General features: G+C 47.7%; 1 protein-coding gene across 1 annotated transcript; it reads left to right on the top strand.

The window, feature by feature from the left end:
• The first annotated feature begins 10,251 nt into the window (after positions 1 to 10,251).
• On the top strand, positions 10,252 to 24,192 carry DMAP1 (DNA methyltransferase 1 associated protein 1). Its single transcript, XM_074221589.1, has 10 exons — positions 10,252 to 10,455; positions 10,904 to 10,995; positions 11,314 to 11,509; positions 17,373 to 17,531; positions 17,813 to 17,980; positions 18,339 to 18,524; positions 21,736 to 21,807; positions 22,858 to 22,930; positions 23,607 to 23,896; positions 24,085 to 24,192. Exons 1-10 carry the CDS (start codon positions 10,354 to 10,356, stop codon positions 24,142 to 24,144), a joined length of 1,398 nt encoding a protein of 465 aa, XP_074077690.1. The 5' UTR covers positions 10,252 to 10,353; the 3' UTR covers positions 24,145 to 24,192.
• Positions 24,193 to 24,268: the final 76 nt, after the last annotated feature.

Below are 24,268 nucleotides of genomic sequence, written 5' to 3'. Positions count from 1 at the left end.
TGGCAACTTTATCAACATTGATGCTTCCTCAAGCACCTTAACTTCCAAATTTGGGCAGCTAGGTGGCATAGTGAATAAAGCACCGGCCCTGGAGTCAGGAGTACCTGGGTTCAAATCCGGTCTCAGGCATTTAATAATTACCTAGCTGTGTGGCCTTGGGCAAGCCACTTAACCCTGTTTGCCTTGCAAAAAACAAACAAACAAACAAACAAACAAACTAACTAAAATTAACTTCCCAATTCTTCAACTTCCTGGTTTTCTGTGGCTTACTCCCCCAGTCCACCTCAGCTACACACAAACATGGTTAGACTTGATCTTACTATCACCTCCAAGTACATCACCTCCACATTCATGAACTCTGAAGTGACCTTATCTGATCACAATTGTCATTTTATCTTTTTTTCTCTTGCAACCCCAAACCCTTTTCTTCCTCCTCATTATAACCAATCCCTCTACTCTTCAGGTCTTGCCCAGGTCATTACCCTTGCATTTGTTTCTCCTCAGTGATCCAGTTTAACTTTGTCCCCTTCTCAAGTCCTTTGCCAGAGGGCAAGGTACTAAAGTTCGTTGACCTTACCAGCTATTAATATATTTGTATCCCTGGCTCTTTCCTCACCTTTCTTTGATCTCTTTAGCATATATCTTGGTTGCAGTATTGGGTATGCACAATTTACTGACTTTTAGGGCTTAGTTGCAAATTGTTCTCAGAATGGCTGATACAGTTCATAGTTCTACCAATGAGATATTAGTGAGCTTACAGACTGGTCTCTTTGCCTTAAGTCTTTTTTTTTTAAACATAATAGGATATCTTTTTTAAAATATTAAAGGTAATAGTCTTTGGGCTTTGTTTAATCTCCACAATTCTTTCTTTGGATACAGATGGTATTCTCCATAGCTGATACCATAAAATTGTCCCCAATTGCTGCACTGATGAAATGGGCAAGTTCATTAAGAATGATCATCAACCCCATGTTGCTGTTTGGGTGTTCAATTGTTCTGCTCATCTCTGTCAGCATCAGTTCATACAAATCCCTCCAGGCTTCTCTGAATCCCCATCTTTCCTGGTTTCTAATAGAACAATAATGTTCCATAACATACATATACCACGATTTGTTCAGTCATTCCTCAATTGATGGACATTCACTCAATTTCCAATTCTTTTCTTTGCCTCAAGTCTTAACCCAACTCAATTTCTACTGAGATGCCAAAATTATTTTTCTAAAGCTCTATAGTATATCATTCTCCCCCCCCCCCCCAATAAGCTACAGTGATTCCCATTACTTCCAGGATTAAATATAAATCCATTTTGGCTTTTAATGTCTTCCATAAATTGGTCCCTTCTTACTTTCCAGTCTTACCTTACTTTGTATTCCTTGTATGTACTCTTTGATCCAGTGACACCAGCCTTTTAAGACATTCCATCTCTTGATTCTGGATGCTTTCTCCAGCATTTTCCTATTGCCTGGAATGTTCTTCCTCCTGGCTTTTCTGATTGCTTCCAAGGTCTGGTGAAAATTCCCATCTTCTATAGGAAACCTTTGCCTAATTTTATGGGTATGAAATATAAACTCAGGAATGTTATTTTCATTTCTCTAAATTATTAAGTGATTTGGCATTTTTTCATATGGGAGGTGATAGAATTTTTCCTCTGAGAACTACTCATCAGAGAATCAATAGCTCTCATTGTTATTTATTTGAATTCCATATACATGTTGAATAGCTTGTGAACTCATTGCAATGATTTTTTAAAAATTAGATATTTTCCTTCTGATTTTGTCTGCATTAATTTTGTTTATGCAAAAAATTTTCAATTTTCTGTAATCAAAATTGTCCATTCCCCCTTCTATATTCCCCTTTCTCCTTGTTTGGTCATGAACTTTTCATGCCATCATTATGAAAGAATTTTTATCTTGTTCCTTTAATTAATTAATTAATTTTAGGTTTTTGCAAGGCAAATGGGGTAAAGTGGCTTGCCCAAGGCCACACAGCTAGGTAATTATTAAGTGTCTGAGGTCACATTTGAACTCAGGTACTCCTGATTCCAGGGCTGGTGCTCTATCCACTGAGCCACCTAACTGCCCTCCTCTAATTAATTTATAACCTTTCCTTTCTTTTCTATTTTTTATCCAGGACCAAATTACAATTATGATTATAGCTGTGTAGTATAGTTTGAGATCTGGCACTGCTAGGCTCCCTTTCTTCCCATTTTTTCCCCACTCTTCTCCCACTTGAGAATCATGTTTTGTTCTTCTAGCTGAAATTTATTTTTTCTAGCTCTCTAAAGTAATCCTTTGGTAGTTTGATTGGTATGGCATGAAGTACAGAAATTAATTTAGGTAGTATTGTCATTGTTATATTGGCATAGTCCAAACCTGACCAATTAATCTCTCTCTCATTATTTAGTTTTAAAGAGTGTTTTTTAATTATAGCCATGGACTTTCTGCATTTATCTTGGTGTAAGAAGATTTTTTTTAACCAATAAATTTTTATTAATATCTTTTGAGTTTTTAACATTACCAAAGAAAGTTTCTCCCCCTCCTCTTTCTAGAGAGTCATCTCATATAACAAATAATTTTATTAAAAGAAAAATAAAAAGAGGAAGTAGAGATAAAAATCAGTAAAATTGAGAAATATAGGAACAAAGTTTCAAAACATATACAGTGATTATACCTGTGGACTTCCCATCTCTGCAAAAGAGAGAGCTATAGATATCTTCTCATTTCTCTTCTTTGGTGTCATATTTGTTTGTTCGGGGTTAAATGACTTACCCAAGGAAACACAGGTAGTAAATATCAGGTGTCTGAGGCCAGATTTGAACTAGGTCCTCCTAACTCCAGGGCTTGTGCTTTATCCATCGACTACCTCCCTGTCCCTGAAGTTTGTTCTTTGTAATTTTTCTATATTCACTTTTTAAAAATCTTTTTTAAAAAGATGTATTGATCCTTTTTTATAACATCATTGTTCCCCCCAGGATCTTCCTCTCAGAGAGCCATTCCATATCACAATTTTTTTATAGATTTAGAAAAAAAGAAAATTAGGAAATAATTAGCATAACTAACCCATTTGTTGTTGTTTTAGTCTTTCCAACTCTTTATGATCCCCCTTGAGGTTTTCTTGGCAGTTACTGGAGTGGTTTGCCACTTCTTCTGCAGCTCATTCTATAGATAAGGAAACTGAGGCAAACAGGGTTAAGTGACTTGCCTAGGGTCACTCAACTAGAAAATGATTGAGGCAGAATTTTAACTCATGAAGGTTAATCTTTCTGATTCCTAGCCCATATTCTATCAACTGCGCCACCTAGTGGGCAAAATTGATCCATACATCAGAAAATGAAAAAAATCTGAACTATGTACCATGGACAGCTCTTTGTTGACCTCTCATCTCTGCAAAGAGTCCAACAGGTGAGGTCTTCTCTTTTGTGGAAGTAAGGTTCTTCTTTTTTTTTTTCAAGGCAAATGGGGTTAAGTGGCTTGCCCAAGGCCACACAGCTAGGTGATTATTGTCTGAGACCGGATTTGAACCCAGGTACTTCTGACTCCAGGGCCGGTGCTTTATCCACTGAGCCACCTAGCCACCCCGGTTCTTCTTTATAATTTGGAAACATTTACTGCTTTTTGTTTGAACTTTTTGCTTATGTTGTCATGCTTATTACACATATTGTTTCCTTCATTCTGCTCACTTCTAACTCTACGTCAAATCGTATAGATCTTTTCATGCTTCTCTGTACTCGTCACACATATAATTTCTCATAACAGAAATATTCCATTACATTCATACGCCACATTATTTTTGTGGTACATCTCAAATCAATGGGTGTTTTGTTGTTTGGTAGATTAGTGATGTCTAGCTCTGTGTGACCCCATTTGGGGTTTTCTTGCAAAGATAGTGGAGTGGTTTGCCATTCCTTCTCCAGCTAATTTTATATGTGAAGGAATTAAGGCAAATAGCATTAAGTAACTTGTCCAAGGTCACATAGCTAATGTCTGAATCTGTGCTTGAACTGTGTTCCTGCCTCCATTCCTGACACTCTATCCACTTTGTTACTAGCTGCCAGGAGCAGCAGCAGCATCAATAACAACAGAAAACATCTCCAAACAATGGACATCTATTTTATTTCCAATATTTTACTATCACAAAAAGTGCTGCTTTAAATAATTTTAAATATATAGGGAATTACTTGTTATCAGTGTCTTTAAATCAGGTAATGGAGTCTCTGAGACAAAGGGTGTGGACAGTTTAGTTATTTGTATATTTCTAAATTGCTTTCTTTTTTCTTTTTTTTAACATTTTAACATTTTATTTATTTTCCAATTACATGCAATCATTTTTTGCAAGGCTCTGAATTCTACAATTTTCCCCCTCCTCCCTTCCCCCCCCCAGAAGGCTGTCTGACAGTCTCTACATTGTTTCCATGGCATACATTGATGTAAATTGAATCTAAATTGCTTTCAATATAAATTATATTCATTCACAGTTTCAACAATAATGAATTAGTATGTTTATCTTCCTTTAATTCACCCAACATTTACTATTCCTATTTTTTGACATCTTCACCAATTTGCTGAGTTTGAGATGAAAGCTCTGGTTTGTTTTGAACTACATTTCTCATTAATAATTTGGAACATTCTATCTCATGGTTGTTAATAGTTTGCAATTCTTTTGAGAATTGTTTGATCACATTCTTTGACCACGTCTCTACTTACAAATGACTTTTGGTTACATATTTTCTTTTATAAATATATATATATACATGAAAAAATATATATATAAACATATATTATGTGTGAATGTATACACACATACACATGTAAATACACACACACAATTGTCTGGATATTCTGGATAGCAAACCCTTAACTGAGGACAAAAACTTCACTTCTTATCCTAAATGCATTAATTTTGTATAAGTTTTTTAGTTCTATGTAATCAGTTATCTATTTTATCTTTTTGAAAAGTATATAATTTGTTTCTGTTCTAATTTTGATATGCTTCTTTAATGGTAAGGTCACACATTCATTTAGAATAGGGTAAAGATGTTGATCCAAGACTAATTTATGCCATATTGCTTTCCAATTTCTTCCCAAATTTTTATTAAATAGGGAATTCTTTCCTCAGTTGTTTGTTTTTTGACTTAATAATTGCCTGAGTTCTGTTGATTCTGATTTGCCTTTCTCATCTGTTTCATTGATTTACTCTTCTATTTTTTTTTTGCAAGGCAATGGAGTTAGGTGACTTGCCCAAGGCCACACAGCTAGGTCATTATTAAGTGTCTGAGGCCAGATTTGAACTCAGGTATTCCTGACTCCAGGACCAGTGCTCTATCCACTGTGCCACCTGGCCCCCCTACTCTTCTACTTTTTAATGGATACCAGATTATTTTGATGACTACTACCTTTACTAAAATAATTGAGTGGTTTGGAATGATTTTGTTTTTAATATAATTAATTTTCTTTTCCTAATGTTGAACTATCTTGCATTTTTGATATACTTTTATCTTAGACACAATTCATGATTTCTTAGATGAATGGCTATAGTCTGTTGACGAGATTCTTTTAAAACTTTTGAATATTCATTAAAATAGTATTAGTCTGTGCATTTCCTCCTATGATTTTTTCCTTCCCTAATTTAGATATATTTGTCAATTAAAGGAGTCTGATGGAATACTTTTCTCAATTTTTGAGAATAATTTGTGTACTTTGGGTACTAATTGTTCTTAAAAAGTTTGACAGAATTTTCATGTGACTATACCAGGAGCAGGAATGTCCTCTTCCCCCCTTTTCTCTTGGGTAATTCCATTATCATTGGGTTGATTTTCTTTTCTGAGATTGGATAATTTTAAGATTTCTATTTGGTCTTCCACTATATTTTATACATTGAGTTTTCCTCTATTGCTTTTATGTTCTCATTTTTTGGTATATATAACTAGTCATAGTAGTCTGGTTATTTTTATTTCTTCTGATTTTGTGGTGTTTCATCTTATTTGCTATTATATTTGGCTTTCTGCTCTTTTCTTTTTTAATCAGCTTGGATAAAGATTCATCAAATTTAGAAGTGTTTTCAAAGGACCAACTTTTAATTTTATAATTTTTGTAGTATTTTTGGTTTCCAGTTTTTCTATTTCACTAATTTTAAGTTTCTTCTCTTTTGCACTTATTTTGGATTTGTGTATTATTGGGTTTTGAATATTTAAAACATTCAGTTTGTTGAATCACTCTCTCTTAGTGTACTTTTTAGGGCTATAGTTTTCCCCTTAAGACTGCATTAACAATATCTTTAATAAAAAAAAAAGACTGCATTAACTACATCTCAGAAAATCTGATATGCTGATTCTCATTATAATAGTTTTTCACATAATTATTGTTTCTATGATTTGTTCTTTGACCAACTCATTTTTTTAGAATTTCACTGCTAAGTCTTCATTTGGGCCTATGTCTTTTCTCCCTGAATTGATTACTATTTTTATTGCAAGGTATGGTATACTTTTAGATTTTTTTTTCCCACAAGGCAATGGGGTTAAGTGGCTTGCCCAACACCACACAGCTAGGTCATCATTAAGTGTCTGCGGTTGGATTTGAACTTGGGTACTCATGACTCCAGGGCTGGTGCTCTATCCACTGCACCACCTAGTCGCCCCAAGTATGGTATAATTTTGTTAACTATTTTTTCATTTTTATATTTATTTGCAATATTTCTAAGCTTATTATATTCATTTAAGGTCTTCATCTTCCATTACAGGTTCTCTCTCTCCAACATGGGAATATTCTTCAGTAGGAATCCATCCCACTGCTAGATTAAGATTTCCCCTTCTTTGCTTCTGTCTCCATTCCTCTCTTCTTCCTGAGAAACTACAGTTACTATTTTTCCTTCATGGTGTACTACTGTACTATTTACATGGTTTACTTTGTACCTTATACATTCCCCTCTTCCTCCTACTTTCTCTTTCTATAGTTTAATCCTACACAAAAAAACATTTGCTTTTAGGAACTTCTTGTATAATCTATTACTTCCATTTAAGAAGAAATTTCTTGACAGTCCCTTGTTTTTTTGTTGCTGATGATACTGCTGTTATTTCCATTAGTATCTTTCTAGGATAATTTATTTTGTTTGTTCTATTTATTTACCTTTCTTGAATTTTTGTCTTCTATGTTTGCAAACGCAAATCATTTCTTCAGTTCTGATTTTCTTTATAGTAATGCTTCCAATGTCTTTATTTTTTAGGTTTTTGCAAGGCAAACGGGGTTAAGTGGCTTGCCCAAGGCCACACAGCTAGGCAATTATTAAGTGACTGAGGTTGGATTTGAACTCAGGTCCTCCTGATTCCAGGGCCAGTGCTCTATCCACTGCACCACCTAGCTGCCCCCTAATGTCTTTAAAAAAAATTTAATACCTTTCTTTTTCATTAATGATTAGGTTCACTTTAACAGAGTATTTTACCTTAGATTGCATCTTGAGCTCCTTTGCTCTTTGGAGCATGCCATTCCATCTTTTGCTTTCTGTGGGAATAGTCTTCTGTTATTCGTATTTCCTTTCTTTTATATATTTCAATGTCTTTCTTCAGGACATTTGTAAACTTATGTGTTTGTCACTGGGATTCTTATATTTAACCTTATATTTCCTGGAATTTGTAGCATAGGGCTCTCTCACCCCCAGCAGTTGTGTATTTTTTGTTTTGATTGGCACTTTGCTTCCTGTGATCAGAAATTCTGGGCATTTTCAAAAATATTTCTTGCACTGTAGGTTCAGGTTTTTACTTGTGTTCTTTTGGGAGACCATGGTCCTTAAGTTGCCTTCAAAAGCAGTATATTTTGCTTGGATGGTAAAAACATCTTTGAACATTGCTTGTTCCCTCACTTCAGCCAGATTGTCTTTACTTTTGTGTATTTATGTTCCAAGTTCTCTTTTGTTTCTTGGAAAAAGACTTTTCACTGTGAATTCAGATCTCTATTCTTCCAATTACTTCTGCTGTGCACACCATAAATTCTTTCTCTCTTGAACCCTTCAGAATCATCCTTCTCCGTTTCCATGCTCTTTTGAGATTCCATAGGGTTCTCTGTCTCATGTGGAGTTGATTTATTTTCCTTTGTCTTGCAATAGTTTTTCTATTTGTACTCATTTAGATGCCATCCCTTTAGTATTCCTAGTGCCTTTGCTTTGGAACAGCTGCAATAATTAGTTTACTTTTTGTTTATATTTCTTATGAGATTGGGAGGAGGGCTATTGGGATGTTGAGGGTTGAAGATTGGAGAAACTATCTTTCCTTTATTTTTTTGGTCACATTACCCCATAGACACTCAGGAGATAGAATCTTAAATATTTTATGCGTATTTGTAGATTTTGCATAAAATTTCTCTTTTCACTGAGTTTTTGGGTGGTATCTAGAAAAGGTGATTTGTGTGGGCTTATTTTATATCTTGTGATAGTTTCCTTGCTGAAGTTATTGTTTAATTTTGGTTGACACTCCAGGATTCTCTATATAAAGACCACGATATCATCTGCAAAAGTAAAAAATGTTTCCCTTTTGCTTATTCTCTCAATTTCCTTTTCTTGTCTTATTACTATGAAGTACTTACTCCTAATACTGCTTACTTAGTACTTGGCATTTTTAAAATTTTGTTTTCAGTTTTGCAAGGCAGATGGGGTTAAGTGGCTTGCCCAAGGCCACACAGCTAGGTGATTATTAAGTGTCTGAGGCTGGATTTGAACTCAGGTACTCCTGACTCCAGGACCAGTGCTCTATCCACCGCACAACCTAGCCCCCCCCCCCCCCCCCCCCCAGCATTTCTTGCACGGTTGAATGATATCAGTAATACTGGAAATCCTTGTTTTCCTCCTGAGCTTATTAAAAAGATCTCTAGTAACCCCACTGACTATTTTCCTGACTCTTTTAGATAAATGTTATTTATCATATTGTGGAAAATTTAGTCCTAAACTTGTTAATCCTTTTTTTTTTAAAGAGAAATGTTTGGTAATAGCAGTGTCAAACTCCCTGAGAAGTTAAATGCTTTTGTCCCAGATTAAACTATAAATGAAAAACATTTAAGAAATAAAAATACAATAAAAAATTAATTTGAGGTTTCTTAAGTATTTTACACCGGTGGTTGGTAGGGCTTTTTGTCAAGTCTTTTCTTAATTTATTTGTGCAATTATGTGATTTTGATTGTTTTTGTTATCGTGATGTTATTAATATGATTTTATAGTTTTCTTAATGTTGAAACATTCTTGTATTCTACTTATAATTCTACTTACAGTTTTTTCTTTTTCTGAATGGAACAGTAGGAAAAGTGGTTGAAAAAAAGTTAAATTAAGAAACCTGTATGGTTACATGTAATATTTTCGATGTGTGGTTAAAATCTCTTTGATCATACTTTATTTAGCATCAGTATTGGTTAGGGATAGTGTCCTAAAGTTTCCTTTCTCTGATTTGACTCCCCCTGGTTTAAGTATCAAGATCAAATTTATTTCATGAAGTCATTTCACAAGAATCCCTTCTTTTCCTATTTTTGCAGATTAGGTAATACTGGCCTTTGTTTTCCTTTGAAGGTTTGTAAACGCACTTGTAAATGCTCATTGGCCTGGGGTTTACTTTCCGTGGAGGCTCATTCATGGCTGGTTCAATCTCTTTTTTCTGAAATGAGATATTCCTCTATTTCAATCAGTCTTTTTGGCCCATCATGGAGCACAATTATTTCCTTTTTCTTCTTCTTCTCCAGTCGGGCCTCAGACCCTCTCCCAAGGGACCCGAGATCCTTTTCGGCCCTTCGCGGGGTCTCCTCCGCTCGGCTCTCGGTGACGTCACCCCACTCTTCCCCGCGACGTCACTCCCCCTCTCCGTGACGTCACTCCCGAGGGGAGGGGTCCTCCGGAGGGGTGAGCCCACCTCTCCCCGGCTTCATTCCAGAACCAGCAACCGGGCCCCCATGGCTCCTCCAGGGCCCCCCCACCGGCCTCGGCTCTGCACATTGTCCCCCCATCTGTCCGGTGCCCCGAGGCCACCCCAGTCGGGCAATACGCATTTACGGAGCGCCTACTGTGTGCCCGGCTGTCCCCGCGGCGAGGCCCTGTCCGCGTCCTCGGACACGCGGGCCGGGCCGGAAGTGGGCTCGAGGAGCCAGCGCGCCTGGGCCCCGCCCTCTGCCTCTCGCGCAGCCGCAGTTGCCTCGGACATGTGCACTCGCCTCGTCCGCGGGGGCGCGCTCGTACCGGAAGTGGCCCGGCCGGGCTGGTTAGGCGGTGACTCCACACAACCGGAAGTCGGAGCCAGCGGCGCCGGGAGGCGGCAGTGGCGGCGGCGGCGGCGGCGGCGGGAGGAGGGGGCCGGGGCCGAGCTCTGGCCCGAAGAGCCCGAGGGCCGCCATGGCGACAGGTGCCGACGTTCGCGACATCCTGGAGTTGGGCGGGCCCGAGGGCGATGCACCGGGGCCCATCAGCAAGAAGGACATCATCAACCCGGACAAGGTGCGTCTGCGCCTGCGCGCTCGGGCGGGGCGGCCGCCGAGGGGTGGGGCCAAAGGGGCCTCCCGGGCCGAATGCGCCTGCGTGTGGCAGGGCGGGTCCGCCCCCCGATGGGGGCGGGGCTCCGTGCGCCTGCGCGCTCGGGCGGGGCGGGGCCGGCAGAGGGGGCGGGGCTTCTGAGCATCCTCCTGGACCTGCCCCAGGCCTGCTGGAGAGCCAGGCTGCCAAGGGAGGTAGTGAGCTCCCCGGCTCTGCAGGGCTCCAAGCAGAAGCAAGCTGACCCCTGCTCGAGGGGGGGCAGTCTCCATGCCCTTTGAAGTCCCTTTCAGCTCTTCTTCAGGAGGGGCTGATGGCAAAGGTGGGGCGGAGATCAGGGGCTGGGGAAGCCAGAGGCTGGAGGGTTGGGGGCTCCTGACCCGGTCTCTCCACTTGAGTCTCGGTCCCTCCGTAGAAAAAGTCCAAGAAGTCGTCAGAGACGCTGACGTTCAAGAGGCCCGAGGGCATGCACCGTGAGGTCTACGCTCTGCTCTACTCCGACAAAAAGCAAGTGGATCCAGCCCCTCGCCCCTCCGTCCCCCCACTCCTGGCGCCATCCCCCTTTTCCTACCCGATAGCCTGAGATGCCCAGGTTTCACCTCTCCTACCTGAGGCTTTTGCAGGGCCGGCCTTGGTGGTCCCCTCTCCATCTCTAAAATATGGGCCGGCTTTTGTAGGCTAGCTTGCCCTTTTGTCGCTGGGCTTCTCTTCCCACCTCTAAATACACAGCTATTCTTTTTCAGGGAGGAGGATAGAGGGAGCAAGGAGGAGTCATGGGGTATTCCAGGGGTTGGCCTATAATCACCCTCCCCACTTCCCTGGCAGGGATGCACCCCCCCTGCTCCCCAGCGATACAACTCAAGGATACCGCACAGTGAAGGCCAAGCTAGGGTCCAAGAAGGTACGACCCTGGAAGTGGATGCCTTTCACCAATCCTGCCCGCAAGGATGGGGCCATGTTTTATCACTGGCGACGTGCAGCAGAAGAGGGCAAGGACTATCCCTTCGCCAGGTTCAATAAGGTGAGACTTCCCTGCTGTCGTGCTCACTGGGGCTGGCTCATGTCGATGATCTGAGCTGGTTCTGATTCAGCCCAACTGAACATTTGGGGTTTGACCCAGCAAGCATAAAAGACAAATACAAAACAGTTTCTGTTCTTATACAACTCCTAATTTTTGGAGAGGTGGCACCAAGAGCAGTGCACACCAAGGGCTAGGGAAAGACCCAGGAAGGAAAGGTCTTTTGTAGTTGTGTGGTTTCCATGAACATTTCATGGAAGAATTGTTTGTTTGAATTGAGTGATAAGTCTTGAGAAGGATATGGCATGGGGTGGGGGGGAGGTGGAAGAGATCATGAAACATAGAAGACCCCCTGAGCTGAGGCATGGAGACAGCAATAAAAAGATTGTATGTTCAGGCTGCTGAGTGATTTACTATGCTGGCTTTTGTTGGCCAGGAAAGTGTATGAAAAATAAGACTGAGAAGGTCAAGTCTGCCAGGTAGCTGAGGCCCTTCACTGCTAGGTCCAAGATTGGAGCTTTCCTCTAAGAGGTGGCTGGGAGCCACAGGAGGATTTTGGGTCCTGAGCAGGGATAGAAGAGGTTCATTTTTAATCCTGGCGCCTTAGCTCCAGAATTTGAGGAACTCAAAGGTCATTTATCTCCAACTCTTTCATTTTGCAGATGAAGAAACTGAGGGAGATGAAATGTTTTTCCCAGAGTCACCCAGGTAGTATGTATCAGTGGGAAGAATTGAACCCAGGACTTCTGCCCCCACAGTCACCATACCAGCAAGGTCTGCATAAGGAAGATTTATCTTGCATTTTCTGCAAGATTGTCCTCTGGATTGGACAAGGGAGGTAGAGCTGGAGAGAAGCAAGATTGTGAGGCCTGAGAGGATGCCGCTGCAGAGTCCAGGCAGCTGGTAGAGAGTGCCTAGTTTGAGCCTGTGGCTGTGAGGAAGGAGACAGACCTAGCAGGAGCACAGGTCTTGGTGACTGACTGGACATGAGAGAGGAGAGAATTGTGAAGCTCCCATTCCTCCCATCATCCCAAACTGAGGTCCTCCTTTTAGATTTTACAGAAAACATTAAGATCATTTGCCAAGAACTGCCTCTTCTTCCCTCTTCCTCCTCATCTCCTATCTCTTGGGAAACTTCTGCCTCTCTCCATCCTTCACCCCTGTCTCCCATGGAGAAGTGGCCTCACTCTTGGCCGAGGTCAAGCCTAAGCGATCCCATTCTATCCCATCTCCTCCGGCAGATTATCCTCTCTTTCATCCCTACTCTCTCACTGCCTTTCGATTGTTTCCTGTCTATTGGCTCCTTCCCTTCCGCCCACAGACGTGCTCCTGCCTCCCTGTCCTGAAAAGGTCTTCTACATCCCCACTGCTTCAACCATTTTGTGGCTGAGCTCTCTCCAGCCAATGCCTACACAGCTTTTCACTCTTAACTCTGCATTCTGGCTTCCAGTTTTCTCACTCAACCAAAACCACCTTATTTTCATAGCCAAAGGGAAGGGTTTTTTCCTGGTTCTCATTCTTTTTGCTTTCTCTGGAACCTTCTGTAAATCACCTCTTTCTCCTGGATACATCTTCTCTTAGTTTTTGTGCACCTGCTCTCTCCTGGTTCTCCTACCTGTCTGATCGTTCCTCAGACTACTGGGTTGAGTTTTCATTCAGGTCATGCTGCCTATTGCTTCATGTCCTCTCCTGGGACCTCTTCTCATCTCCTATAGACCAAGGATCTACAAACTATAGCCAGACTCTGCCCTGCTGCCTGTTTTTGTTTGGTCATTGAGTTAAGAATGAGTTTTTACACTTTTAAATATGATGTCTTCTTTTAAAAATGTCGAAACCATTTTTAGCTCTGGACTTGACCAAGAGGTGGCATCTAAGATCTGCCCCTTTTGGTGGAGTTGGTAGTTGTCTGTGGGACCTGCCCTGTCCTTGGGCACTTGGTGATCTCAGCTGCTCCTTCCAGAGCAGTATCTAGCTTTGACTTTCTGTTTTCTCATGGCTGCTAGGAGAGCTACTTGAATGCCTGGAACATACCAGAAAGAGGCCTAGTTTTCCTGCCAAAATGTGTTGTTTGTAATAGGTCAGGCATTAATCACCCCTTGGCCTTGGGCTGTGTGGTTAAAATCATATGCACTCTTCCTTAGCCCTCTGTAGTTGGGGCCAGCCCCCCCAGAATCCAGCCCTTCTTGCCCTTCAGCCTTGTTTCTAGAGAGGAGAAGGATCCTGGTCAGACCTTGTGAGGTTATGCCAGAGCATGGGCTTCCTACCCCTCTAGTGTCTGGGCTCAGCTGCCCCAGGTCTTCCCAGCTCACTTTGGCATAGCCTAGATCTTAGGCTGCTTCTGAGCCAGGTTTCCCTCTGGCCAATCATCAAACACGATCATAAAACATAGAACGCCAGACCTGGGGTCAGGAAGTGCTCCATTCAACTTCTGACTTGGACCCTGCCTAGCTGGGTGACCCTGGAAAAGTTGCTTCCCCTTGACCTGCCTCAGTTTCCTGTATAAAATGAGACCCAAAGGGCATCAACCTCCCAGGGTTACTGTGAGTGGCACAAATTAATTTTTAGCATTCGAATTTTAAAATTGAGTTCCATATTCCTCTCCTTCCTCCTCAGAGCCTCAGAGAAGGCAAGCCACATGATAGCCATTATATACATGAAGTCATGCAAAACATTTCCATGTTAGCCTTGTTGGGGAGAAAGAGCAAAAAAAAATAAAGGAAGCGAAGACACGGCACTTCAGTCTGCTCCCAGAGTCGGTCAGTTCTCTTAGGGACTGGTATTCACCCAGCCAGTCAGTGGCCCCAGGTCCTGGCCTCTAGCCTCGGTGCTGCTCTGGAGGCAGGTCTGGGCTCCCCAGAGGTTCAGGCCAGGGACCCCCTAAATGCCTGCGGATTAGAGGAGCTTTCTGGATAAAGCTGGTACTGAAGACTTCAGAAAGGGATGCCTCCCAACTGCTCGGGACCTTTGGGGTGTCTTAAGTGAACACTCTCCAGTTACAGAGCTCTTCCCCCGCCTCCCCCCCATGAGACCCCTTGGGTCTCCAGCCATCTGTGAGCCCAGCAGGGCAGAGACTCTTCTCTTCTAGCCCCATCCTATTCCTGCCCCTTCCCAGCTGGAGCCTTTTCTGCTCTGGCTTAGTGTGTGATCTGTGTCCAGTTAGGCTAGGGGCTCTGTTTGGTTTAGGCTGAGCACTGGCCACCTGTGGAGGAGAGGAGAAGCTGATGGGTTTATTCACGGCCTCTTGCTTCCCTCTTCCACCCTCGGGGACTAGACAGGGATCTTGGGAGTTCATCCAGGACCCTTAGTGGTTTGTTTTTTAAAGGAATATTTTTGCTTTCACTTCTAGTCATTTCCCAGTATTCCTCAGCCCCACTCATTGTCTATCCCCCCAAATAAAGTAACCAACTGTAACAAAGGCTGGCTAACCCATAAAGCCACAGTCTTTCTGAGAGGTATGCCGCCTTCAGTATCCCTGGGTCCCCCCTTCTTATGAGTAGATGGAGGTAAGATGCTGATCTCCAGAGCCAAGATTGTTGGTTCTGGTTTGTGGGATTCAGGCTCCTTTTAGTGTGGGTTTCATTTATGTTAGTCTAGTGTGGGATCTACTGTTCTCCTGTTCTTCCTCCTCTGCTCTGGGTCACATCTCCAGACCTCCCCATGTTTCTTGGAATGCCTCCTCTTTGCTAGTTTTTTTAGTGAAATTTTTTCTGTTGCCTTCCCAAACCAAAAATCTGTTCATCTCTTCCCCAAGACTCATTTTGTTTTCGGTGTATTTGCTGCCACCAAGGCCTGACCAGTCACGATGTGTTATACATCAGTCAGACAGTCCACATGCATTTCTGGAACACCATCGAGGGTGAGCAGCCACAGGAAGGGCGAGCCCAGTGAGGGCTCGAGCCCACCCTCTCGATTCTCTGATCCATTGGGGGGTTCCTAGGGAGGGGGCAGTTGAGTGTGGCTCAGGAGGATCAATGAGGCACTGGGAGAGAGAAGGGCATATGAGTGACAAGAAGTGCAGGTGTGACAGCCCCAAATTTCTCCCTGCAGTTGGTTCTAAGGTCATGTGCTGGGAATGAGATGGTCAGATGGTATTAGAGGCTTGAGGAGGAGGTAGAACTGTTGCTGAGGAGTGTGTGAGGGGCTCCTAGAGAAACTGGGGCACCTAGGTGGAGGGGCCATTAGTCCTGGAGGCCCCTTCTTGCTATGCCAGGACCCAGGCGAACTTCATGTTGGTGGGTCCTGAAGGAGCCCCATGGAATGGGGGAAGGGCAAATGCTGGTCTGATTTTAGAAAAAAAAACAGGCCCTAGAGGGTCTCCTGAAAGGCGAAGGACTAGAAGGGAGGCATCTACCTTTCTACCTCCTCAAGGCTGGTCCTGCCAGGCCAGAAAATGAAGCCTTTCTGAGGACAGAGGTCACCAGACTCCGATGGACTTGATGGGGAAACAGCAGGACTCCAGGAGAGTGTGCAGGTCAGCATCAGTGATGCAGGGGTCTTCAGTGGAGGGCCCAGAGATTGGTCCTTTTGGCTTTTGATGTTTTTATCAGTGACTTGCAAAAGGGCATACAGCTGGGAGGGAGTGGCCAAGCCAATGGAGAGCACAGGCCAGGTCCTAACAGAAGCTTCGTACAAGTTGATTAGGTGTAAACTTTTAAGTTTGAGATTTGGCTAAAAATGATGAACTTCACAGATGTAAGATGGTTGGAAGAGAGGCTAGACACCTGGTGTGGTGGAAAGGATCTCAGGGTTTAAATGGGTCTGTAGCTCTGAGTCTGTGGGGAATGTTGGGCAGAACCTGCTGGGGTAAGGAGGGGAGCATCCCAGTGCCCTCGACTCTGGTCAGGCCTTATCTGGAGTATTCAATCCTGTTCTGAGTGAGCAGCTGGAGAGCGAGGGAGACAGCCATGAGGGGCGAGGGCCTTGGTTACTTGCCTTGACTGGCTGAGCCTAGGGAGGTCTCTGAAGGTTGACTTGGAGGAGAAGACTTGGACTTCGTGGAAGGCTCCAGAGAACTGCCAAGAGGCAGACTGCGCTTTGACATTAGGAAAGAGCAGGCCTCTGGTAGGAGGGACTGCCAGCACAAGTGGGGCAGCCCCTTGTGAGAGGGGCTCCCACTTTGACACCAGTGATGTTCCTTCCAGTGCTCAAAACCTTGGGAAATCCATTGCAGGACTTCCCCATCCCCCCGGAAAGAATGAGCACCTCAGAATTCTTTCATGTGTTGACCATCCCCAGCACATTGGTTACTCATTGTCCTGGGGTCTGACCCCGGTGTTTCCTCATGATCTTCTCTCTCTTGGGGAGGTCTCCCTGGCCCTGCCTCATTAGAAGGTGTCTTCCTGGGATAAATGGAGGGTGCCATGGACCAAATCCTCTGGTTGGACATCCCTGCCTCCCTCTTCCAGGTCCTCGAACAAAGGGGAAGAGTCCATCTCTTGGCTTGTCTTTATTTTCCTCCCCTTCCCCCTTTGGACCCCTTGCTCAAAGCCCCGGACCCTGAACTGGACTAGGCAGAACACTTTCGAAGATGCCTGGCTTCTTCTGGGCCTTCTCCCCTCTGGCCCCTGGTCCTGCCTCGGCTGAGCAGAAGGGGGCTAATCCCTGCCCTCCTGGTCCCCTGGCCTCTCTTCTCCAGGCCCTCCCACTTTGTCTAGCACTAAACCTCAGGGCTAGAAATGGGTTCTGGCCGGGGGACTGATATGAATATGTCTGGCAAGGTTCTGCTGCCCTCTGCTGGCCCAGCTGTGGCACTGTGCTGAGCGGCTGGGCCACAGGGAACTGATGCCCACTGCAGCCGGTCCTGGGGAAAGGGAGGCCAGAGAGACCGGCCGCCTGTGCATCTGCACAATGATTGTGTCCTCCGTAGGCAGTGCAGGTACCGGTGTATTCAGAGCAGGAATACCAGCTGTATCTGCACGATGACGCCTGGACCAAGGCTGAGACTGACCACCTCTTTGACCTGAGTCGCCGCTTCGACCTGCGCTTTGTGGTCATCCATGACCGCTATGACCACCAGCAGTTTAAGGTCAGTGGCAGCTGTGCCATTTCTCCCTCTCCCTTTCCTAGGCCTGGACAGGGCCCTGACAAATGACTCTGTGCCCTCTGCGGCCTCTGCTTGGCCTTGCTCCCCCAGGGCCCCCAGGACTGCCACCCTGCAGTTTTCCCCTATGGCTCCAGCCTCTCTCTCTCCTCCTCTTGCCCCCCAACTTTGTGTAACCTCCCCCCCACCCCGTGACAAGTCCAGTGTTCCTGTCCTACTGGAGTCTGACCTTCCTGATGTGTCCATTCCCCATCCTCCCATCCCAGAAGCGGTCAGTGGAGGACCTGAAGGAGCGATATTATCACATCTGTGCCAGGCTGGCCAATGTCCGGGCTGTGCCAGGCACTGACCTCAAGGTTCCTGTGTTTGATGCTGGGCATGAGCGGCGGCGAAAGGAACAGTTGGAGAGACTCTACAACCGCACCCCTGAGCAGGTGAGGGCCCCTTGCTGTGACCAGGCCCCATCCTGCCCTTCCCTCAACTATTGAGAGGCTGGTCGGACCCTCTGGTCTCAGGGGGCCCTGGGTGGCCGTGGTGGGACAGGGACCCAGTGGCCTGGGTCTTGGGCCTGACCCTCTGGAGAGGAAGACCGAGGTTGACTTCTGGGAAGCAACTGAAACAGCAGAATGACATTCCACCAGAGCTTGGTTCATTCCCTCTTTCATCCTATAAAATGATGAGGGTGGCCATGTAAAAGGGGGGCTCCGGCCACTCCAACTCTTGTTTCTCACTTAAACAAGTCAGACCTTGTGCGATGTTGCTATGATCTGACTGTTGTCCCTTTGCCTATAGGTGGCAGAGGAGGAATATCTGGTTCAGGAACTCCGCAAGATCGAGGCGCGCAAGAAAGAGCGGGAGAAGCGCAGCCAGGACCTGCAGAAACTCATCACAGCCGCCGACACCACGGCGGAGCAGCGGCGTACCGAGCGCAAGGCCCCTAAGAAGAAGCTGCCACAGAAGAAGGAGACAGAGAAACCTGTAAGCAGGGCGAAGGCTGAGGGCAGGGAGAGACTGGTGGGGGGACGATGGCACATCACCTTGGGACACCTACCTACCCAGCCAGGGACCCCAGCCTCCCTCAAGGGCAGGATGGCAGCCCTCCTGGATCCTGAGGGCTGTGGCCTGGAGATGGAGTTCTAGAGATCAAAGAGGCTTCAGAGGCAGCCAGAAGGGAAAGGGATTTATATAAGGCCACCCAGGATCTGAACACAGGTCCTGACTTGAGAGACCTTGTACTTTCCACTGCACATTCTCATAGAGCAAGAATTCTGGGCCCTGCACTGTGCTGGTTGCTTTGCTGTTGGTCAGGATCCCTCTGATGCTGTGATGACAGATAAGGTCTGTGTAGGCCAAGGGGTCCTCCCCTCCTCCTCCACCTGTCCCTAGAAGAGCTTCTTCATGAGCTTGTGGGCCACTGAAACTCCCAAGATCTTTCTCACAGCTCAATTCTCCAGCCATGTGCCTCACCCCTTTCACTCCCCCATCCTGGCATGTGCTTTATTGCATCAAGTGTTCCAGGTGTCTCCTGGAACTTCATCTTTATTGGTTACCTATTGACCTTGTCAGGTGTGGGGCAATGCCCTGCTCTACCTCATGTGGCCAGACCCTGTTCTCTGGCACTGTGGGGGTTTGGAGACCCAGCGGGGAGAGGCTGATGTCCTGCTGTGGGCCTGAGTCCATGCAGCTGAGCCCGGCCCTTGAGCTGGAGAGGATCACCCTTCATTTGATAGGGGAGGAGGCTGAGGCCCAGAGGGTCAGTATCTCAGGGTAGCAGACTTAGCCCCCAGGGGCACTCTTCCTCTGGATGCCTCCTTCTAGTCAGCACTCCTCCTTGCCCAGGGCATCATCCACTTGATGAGGGGATGGCCTTGTCCATATCTTGGCTGGTTTTCCCCAAGAACAACATGAGGTAGGGAGCTTTTCTGCTATTTTCTCTGTTTGCCTTCTTCCAGAAAGGGAAGTTGGGGCATCAGGCACAACCTGGCTCTTGGGGATCCCTGCTTCCTTTTCTAGAGGTCCCCAAACATCTCCCAGGAAGTTGTCACATTCATTGGCCTCGAGGGGCAGGCTCTGATTCCTGTGTATTTCTAAGCCCCAGGGCCTTCACCGTCTGTCAGTCCTTTGGCCGAGATGCCGCTGACTTTCTGAGGTGATGGGCAAATGAGCCTTTTCATGCAGGGTTCAGGGATGTCCGTCCTTCCTGTAGATCAGGGGATGTTCACCGCTGCTGGCAGCCATCCGTTTCTTCCTTTGTCCTGGGAGTCTCCTGTTCTGTCGTTCTCCTCCAAACACCAACTACTTTGCCTTATCTCCCCCAAGCCAAAGTCCAGATGATACAACCTTCCCCCTCCCCTAGCTAGTCTGCAGACCCAGTGATGGTGGCTGGGGGAGGGGGTGGGGGCCTGGTGTCTTCTGTTCCTGAGGACCCTCCCCAGAGGTGGGAAGTGAGCTTGGCCAGGGTGACTCCTCCTGGCTCCGTGCACTCCTCTCTGCTCCCGTTCATCCAGATTTGCCCCTCTCCTTCTCATCCCTCTTGCTGTACAAGATTCTTCCTCGACTTTGCTCTGTTTCCCCATCCTTTGGTTTCTACTTGTCTGCCAACCCAACAGGTGCCCAGTGGTGTTTGGATGCTTCTGACCTTGTCTTGGGACTCCAGAGGTGGGCTCTCAGTCTTCCCACCGCTGGACCTTTGCCAGGCCAACCCTCCCCCGGTTTCTCTCTGGGGCCTCTTCTGGGCAACATTCTCCTCGAGATCCTTGCTGCCCAGCCTGAGGCTTGTCCAGGTCTAGGCCATGTGCTGGGATGGACTGGGGAATAGGAAGAGGGTTTGAGGGAGGATGATGCTGGGATCTCTCCCTAAAGCTGAAGGCCCCAGGGTCTCCAAGCTCTCGGGTTCTCCCCCATTCCTTTTCCAGACCCTCTGGGTGCTGCCTGCTTCCTCAGTGAGCCTGGAGGGTCTGGAGCCCTGGCCACAATCCCTCCCTGTGCCTGTTGTCCCCTAGTCCTGCCAACCTCAGAAGTGACTCCTATCCAGGAGAGTTATGGCCAGGCTGTGCAGCCTTTTGGCAAAGGACCCGTGCCAGCCTAGCCAGGCCTCTGTAGAACCTCCCTTGGTGATGCCATGAGCTGGGAAGAGCTTTGATTGAGATCCCAACTGTGCCCCTTACCACCTGGGTGGATGGATGGTCTTCCAAGAGTGGCCACATTGGATGAGGGCCCCAGGTCCTCGTTGGAAGGGGTGCCCTCTGGGCTGGCCCCCCTTGGTGCCAAACCAGCCATTTCCCTTGTTGGCCCCCATGTCTCCAGGACCCTCCTGCATCCCTGCTGTCCAGGGTCAGGACCCCAGGGTTAGGCTTCCTGGGGGCTCTTTCTGCAGTCAGCTTCCTTGCTAGGTTTGTTATCTTTCCAGGTTGCAGCAGGAGAGGTGGGGGCAGTCACCTTTTGCTTACAAGGTCCTTTCTCAGCCTCAGTTTCCCTATCTACAAAATGAATGGGTTCTGTTTGTTTTGAGAGTGGAGAAATTGCAAAGAGGTAAACTGAGGCTTGATGTCAGGAAAGATTAATGGTGAGGTCTGCCTGACAGTGGCAAGGAGACCTAGGAGGTGCTAGGTTTGTCTTCACAGATAGTGTAGGACCCTAGTTCTGGAGCCAGAAAAGACCCAAAAGGGCATCAAGTCCAACCCCCTCACCTTATGGAGAAGGAAACAGGCCCAGAGAAGGGTGAGAAGAGGTAGACCCGGGATTCACCCTCCAGGCTCCAGGTTCCGATCCCTGAAGGTGTCTAAGCAGAGGCTGGTAGACCCCAGGCTAGATAGTGCAGGGACAAGACTGGCCTGGGAGTCAGGAAGACCTTGGGGCTGCCAGCTGCCTCAGTTTCCTCACCTGTTTCCCAGGCTTGCTGTGAGGATCAAATGAGAGCATTCTAACAGGCTTTAGAGTAAGCGTGAGTTATCCTCAGCATTGTTGCCACTGTCAAGCCATAGGGCTGCCCTGGCTTGGCTGCAGAGGCCTTCTCAGGAGTTTGGGGAAGAAGTTGGAGGGGAGGCTTCCACTCAATCCCATCTGGATGGGCCAGAGGAGCTGGCTTGGAGTGGATGGAAGAAACCTGAAAGCTGTCTGGTAGGCTGACCCGCTGGGCTGGTGTCCTCTGGAGCCCCCCTGACACCTGGTGCTCTCCCTTTCCTTTCAGGCTGTGCCCGAGACCGCTGGCATCAAGTTTCCCGACTTCAAGTCTGCGGGTGTCACGCTTCGTAGTCAGAGGGTAAGTCTCAGACTTGGGTCCCCTCACCATCTCTTGGCTCTGCCTCTTCTTGGTCTCTTGTCTCTGTATCTCCCCTAATCTACTAGTTTGTGGGCAGCCGGGGTAGGGCCACGTTGGCTGACCTGAGATGGCCAGCTTTGGGACCACTACTCGGCAGTGGCCTTTGGCAGCTCTGGTCACTGGGGGCCGGCCTTGCCGAGGAGGTGAGTGATGGACTCCTCATTTCAGGCTGATAACATTTCACAGAGAACAGACCACCTTCATCCATCTTCGAGATGGACGGCTCACCCGCTAAATGCAGAGCTAGGATCAGTGGGCCCTGCCACATAAATCATAACATTTTCTTAATGACGGTGAAATTAGAATATACTCTGCTCCCTGGCCAATGGAGTCTGCCCGGCTGCCCGCTAGCGGCCAGGTGGAACCAGGAGATAGAAGAGGGGGTGGCAGGCTCGCAGGGACCAGAGTGTGGGGCGGGGGGGGAATGTGGTCTGGAATGAGGGCTAGCCTCTTTGAGCCTCTAGATGCCCTGGCCATCTCTGGAGCCCCGCCATTTTGACCTGCCTTCTCCCTCTAGTTCCCTCCTCTGGAGGGTGTGGCGGGGCTGGGGCTGGATGTGGCCTTCTGCCTTGGTTCAGACCTTCCTGGATTCCCTGCTGCTTTCTGGTACTCTGGATTCTTCTCCAAGTCTGTCCCTGCTGGCCCTCCCTCTCCACCCGCTCTGCCTCCTGCTGGAGGGCCTGCCCCTTCTTCAGACCCTGTGCCCTTGGGCCTCTCCTGAGGCCTTGGCCCAGCTTGCTGTGAAGCCACAGGGCCGATCATTCCTACCCACCCCAAGACCAAGCACGATGAGGCAGGGCCCTTGTCTGAGACCAGTGTCGGCTCCCCCAGCGTCTGCCCTGGGCCTGTGCCCCCCACGCGGGGGTCAGTGCTTGTGTGGCCGAGTTGTCCCGATGCCCCCTCTGCAGCCTCTGCTCCTTTCAGGGGGTCTGGGCAGGGTGCGCTGGGGGGCAGGGTGGGGGAGGCTGAGCAGAGCCTGTCCTGGTGCAGATGAAGCTTCCCAGCTCGGTGGGCCAGAAGAAGATCAAGGCTTTGGAGCAGATGCTTCTGGAGCTGGGAGTGGGTGAGTCTGGGCTGAAGGTCGGGCAGGGCTGGCATGGAAGCCGTGAGTTTTACTGATTTCCCCCTCCCCCAAAGAGGAGGCCCCTGGGCCATTTGGGATCTGGGACTCCATCCTGGGTTTAGGGGTTTCCTGTGCAGGACTCCCCCCTCCTCTTCTGTAGTTAAGGTGCACCCATGGAGCTGGGGAGCTTCCCTCCAGGGGCCTGTTGACCCTGCCCTGAAGCACTATACTGCGCGGAGCTCCCCAGACCCTGCACTGTCCCGTAAGCACTGAGATGCAGGCCCATGGGTGTCTGTGGCTGGAAGGTGAGAGGGTCACAAGGTGTAGCTCCTTTGAGAAAACTCTGGGGGTCTGAGTGGCCCACTAGCACGGGGAGTCATCAGGGCAGCTGGGTAGTGATTGGGACCTTGAACAGCCCTTGAAGGAGTGGAGAGCTGCAGATACCACTGCACAGCCCTGCGCAGAGCCCCTCCCCCCAGGGCTGGAACCGGGGGTCCTTGAAAGATATGAATAAAGCGCTGTGTCCAGAAGTGGGCAGCCATCAGGGGACCGTGGGCAGCCATCAGGGGACCGTGCCCCTGGCCCCGTTGTGTTGGGCCCTGGGGGCCCCAGAGCCCTCTGGCGGGGGAGGAGCTGGCAGAGATCCTGGCTCTCCAGCCTCTGTCTGTGCCCCCAGAGCTGAGCCCCACGCCCACCGAGGAGCTGGTGCAGATGTTCAACGAGCTGCGCAGCGACCTGGTGCTTCTGTACGAGCTGAAGCAGGCCTGCGCCAACTGCGAGTACGAGCTGCAGATGCTGCGGCATCGCCACGAGGCCCTGGCCCGAGTGGGGCCGCTGGGGGCCGCGCCCCCACCCCCGCCCCAACCCAGCACCGAACCCCCTCCCCTGCCCGGTGAAGGGCCCGGCCCCGAACTGGCCAAGGACTCCATCATCGACGTCGTGGGCGCTCCCCTCACGCCCAACTCGGTGAGCACAGCTTGGGGTCCCCTGGCCAGTTCCCTGCCCTCCAGCCCCCGGTGGTGACCTTGGGCAGCTTGCTCTCGTGGGCCTGTTTCCACCTCTGTCCAAAGGTGTTTGGGTGCTCAGACTGCCTGGGGTCTCTGGGGCTCCTGGCCACTCACCCCCTCTCCTCCCATCTCCCCCTCTCCCGACAGAGGAAGCGACGGGAATCGGCCTCCAGTTCATCGTCCGTGAAAAAGGCCAAGAAACCTTGAAGCTCCGAGGCCTGAGCTGTGCCTGCTGCTGGGGGGTCTGGGGAGGGTCTGGGGGGGTAAAGACTAGGACTGGTGTTTGGGGGGGCTGTGTAAATAGAGCAGCTGCTGCTGGCTTACCCTCCAC

Source organism: Macrotis lagotis, chromosome 2 (assembly GCF_037893015.1).
Source record: "Macrotis lagotis isolate mMagLag1 chromosome 2, bilby.v1.9.chrom.fasta, whole genome shotgun sequence".
Classification (NCBI taxonomy): domain Eukaryota; kingdom Metazoa; phylum Chordata; class Mammalia; order Peramelemorphia; family Peramelidae; genus Macrotis; species Macrotis lagotis.
This window is presented reverse-complemented; position numbering and strand designations above follow the sequence as displayed.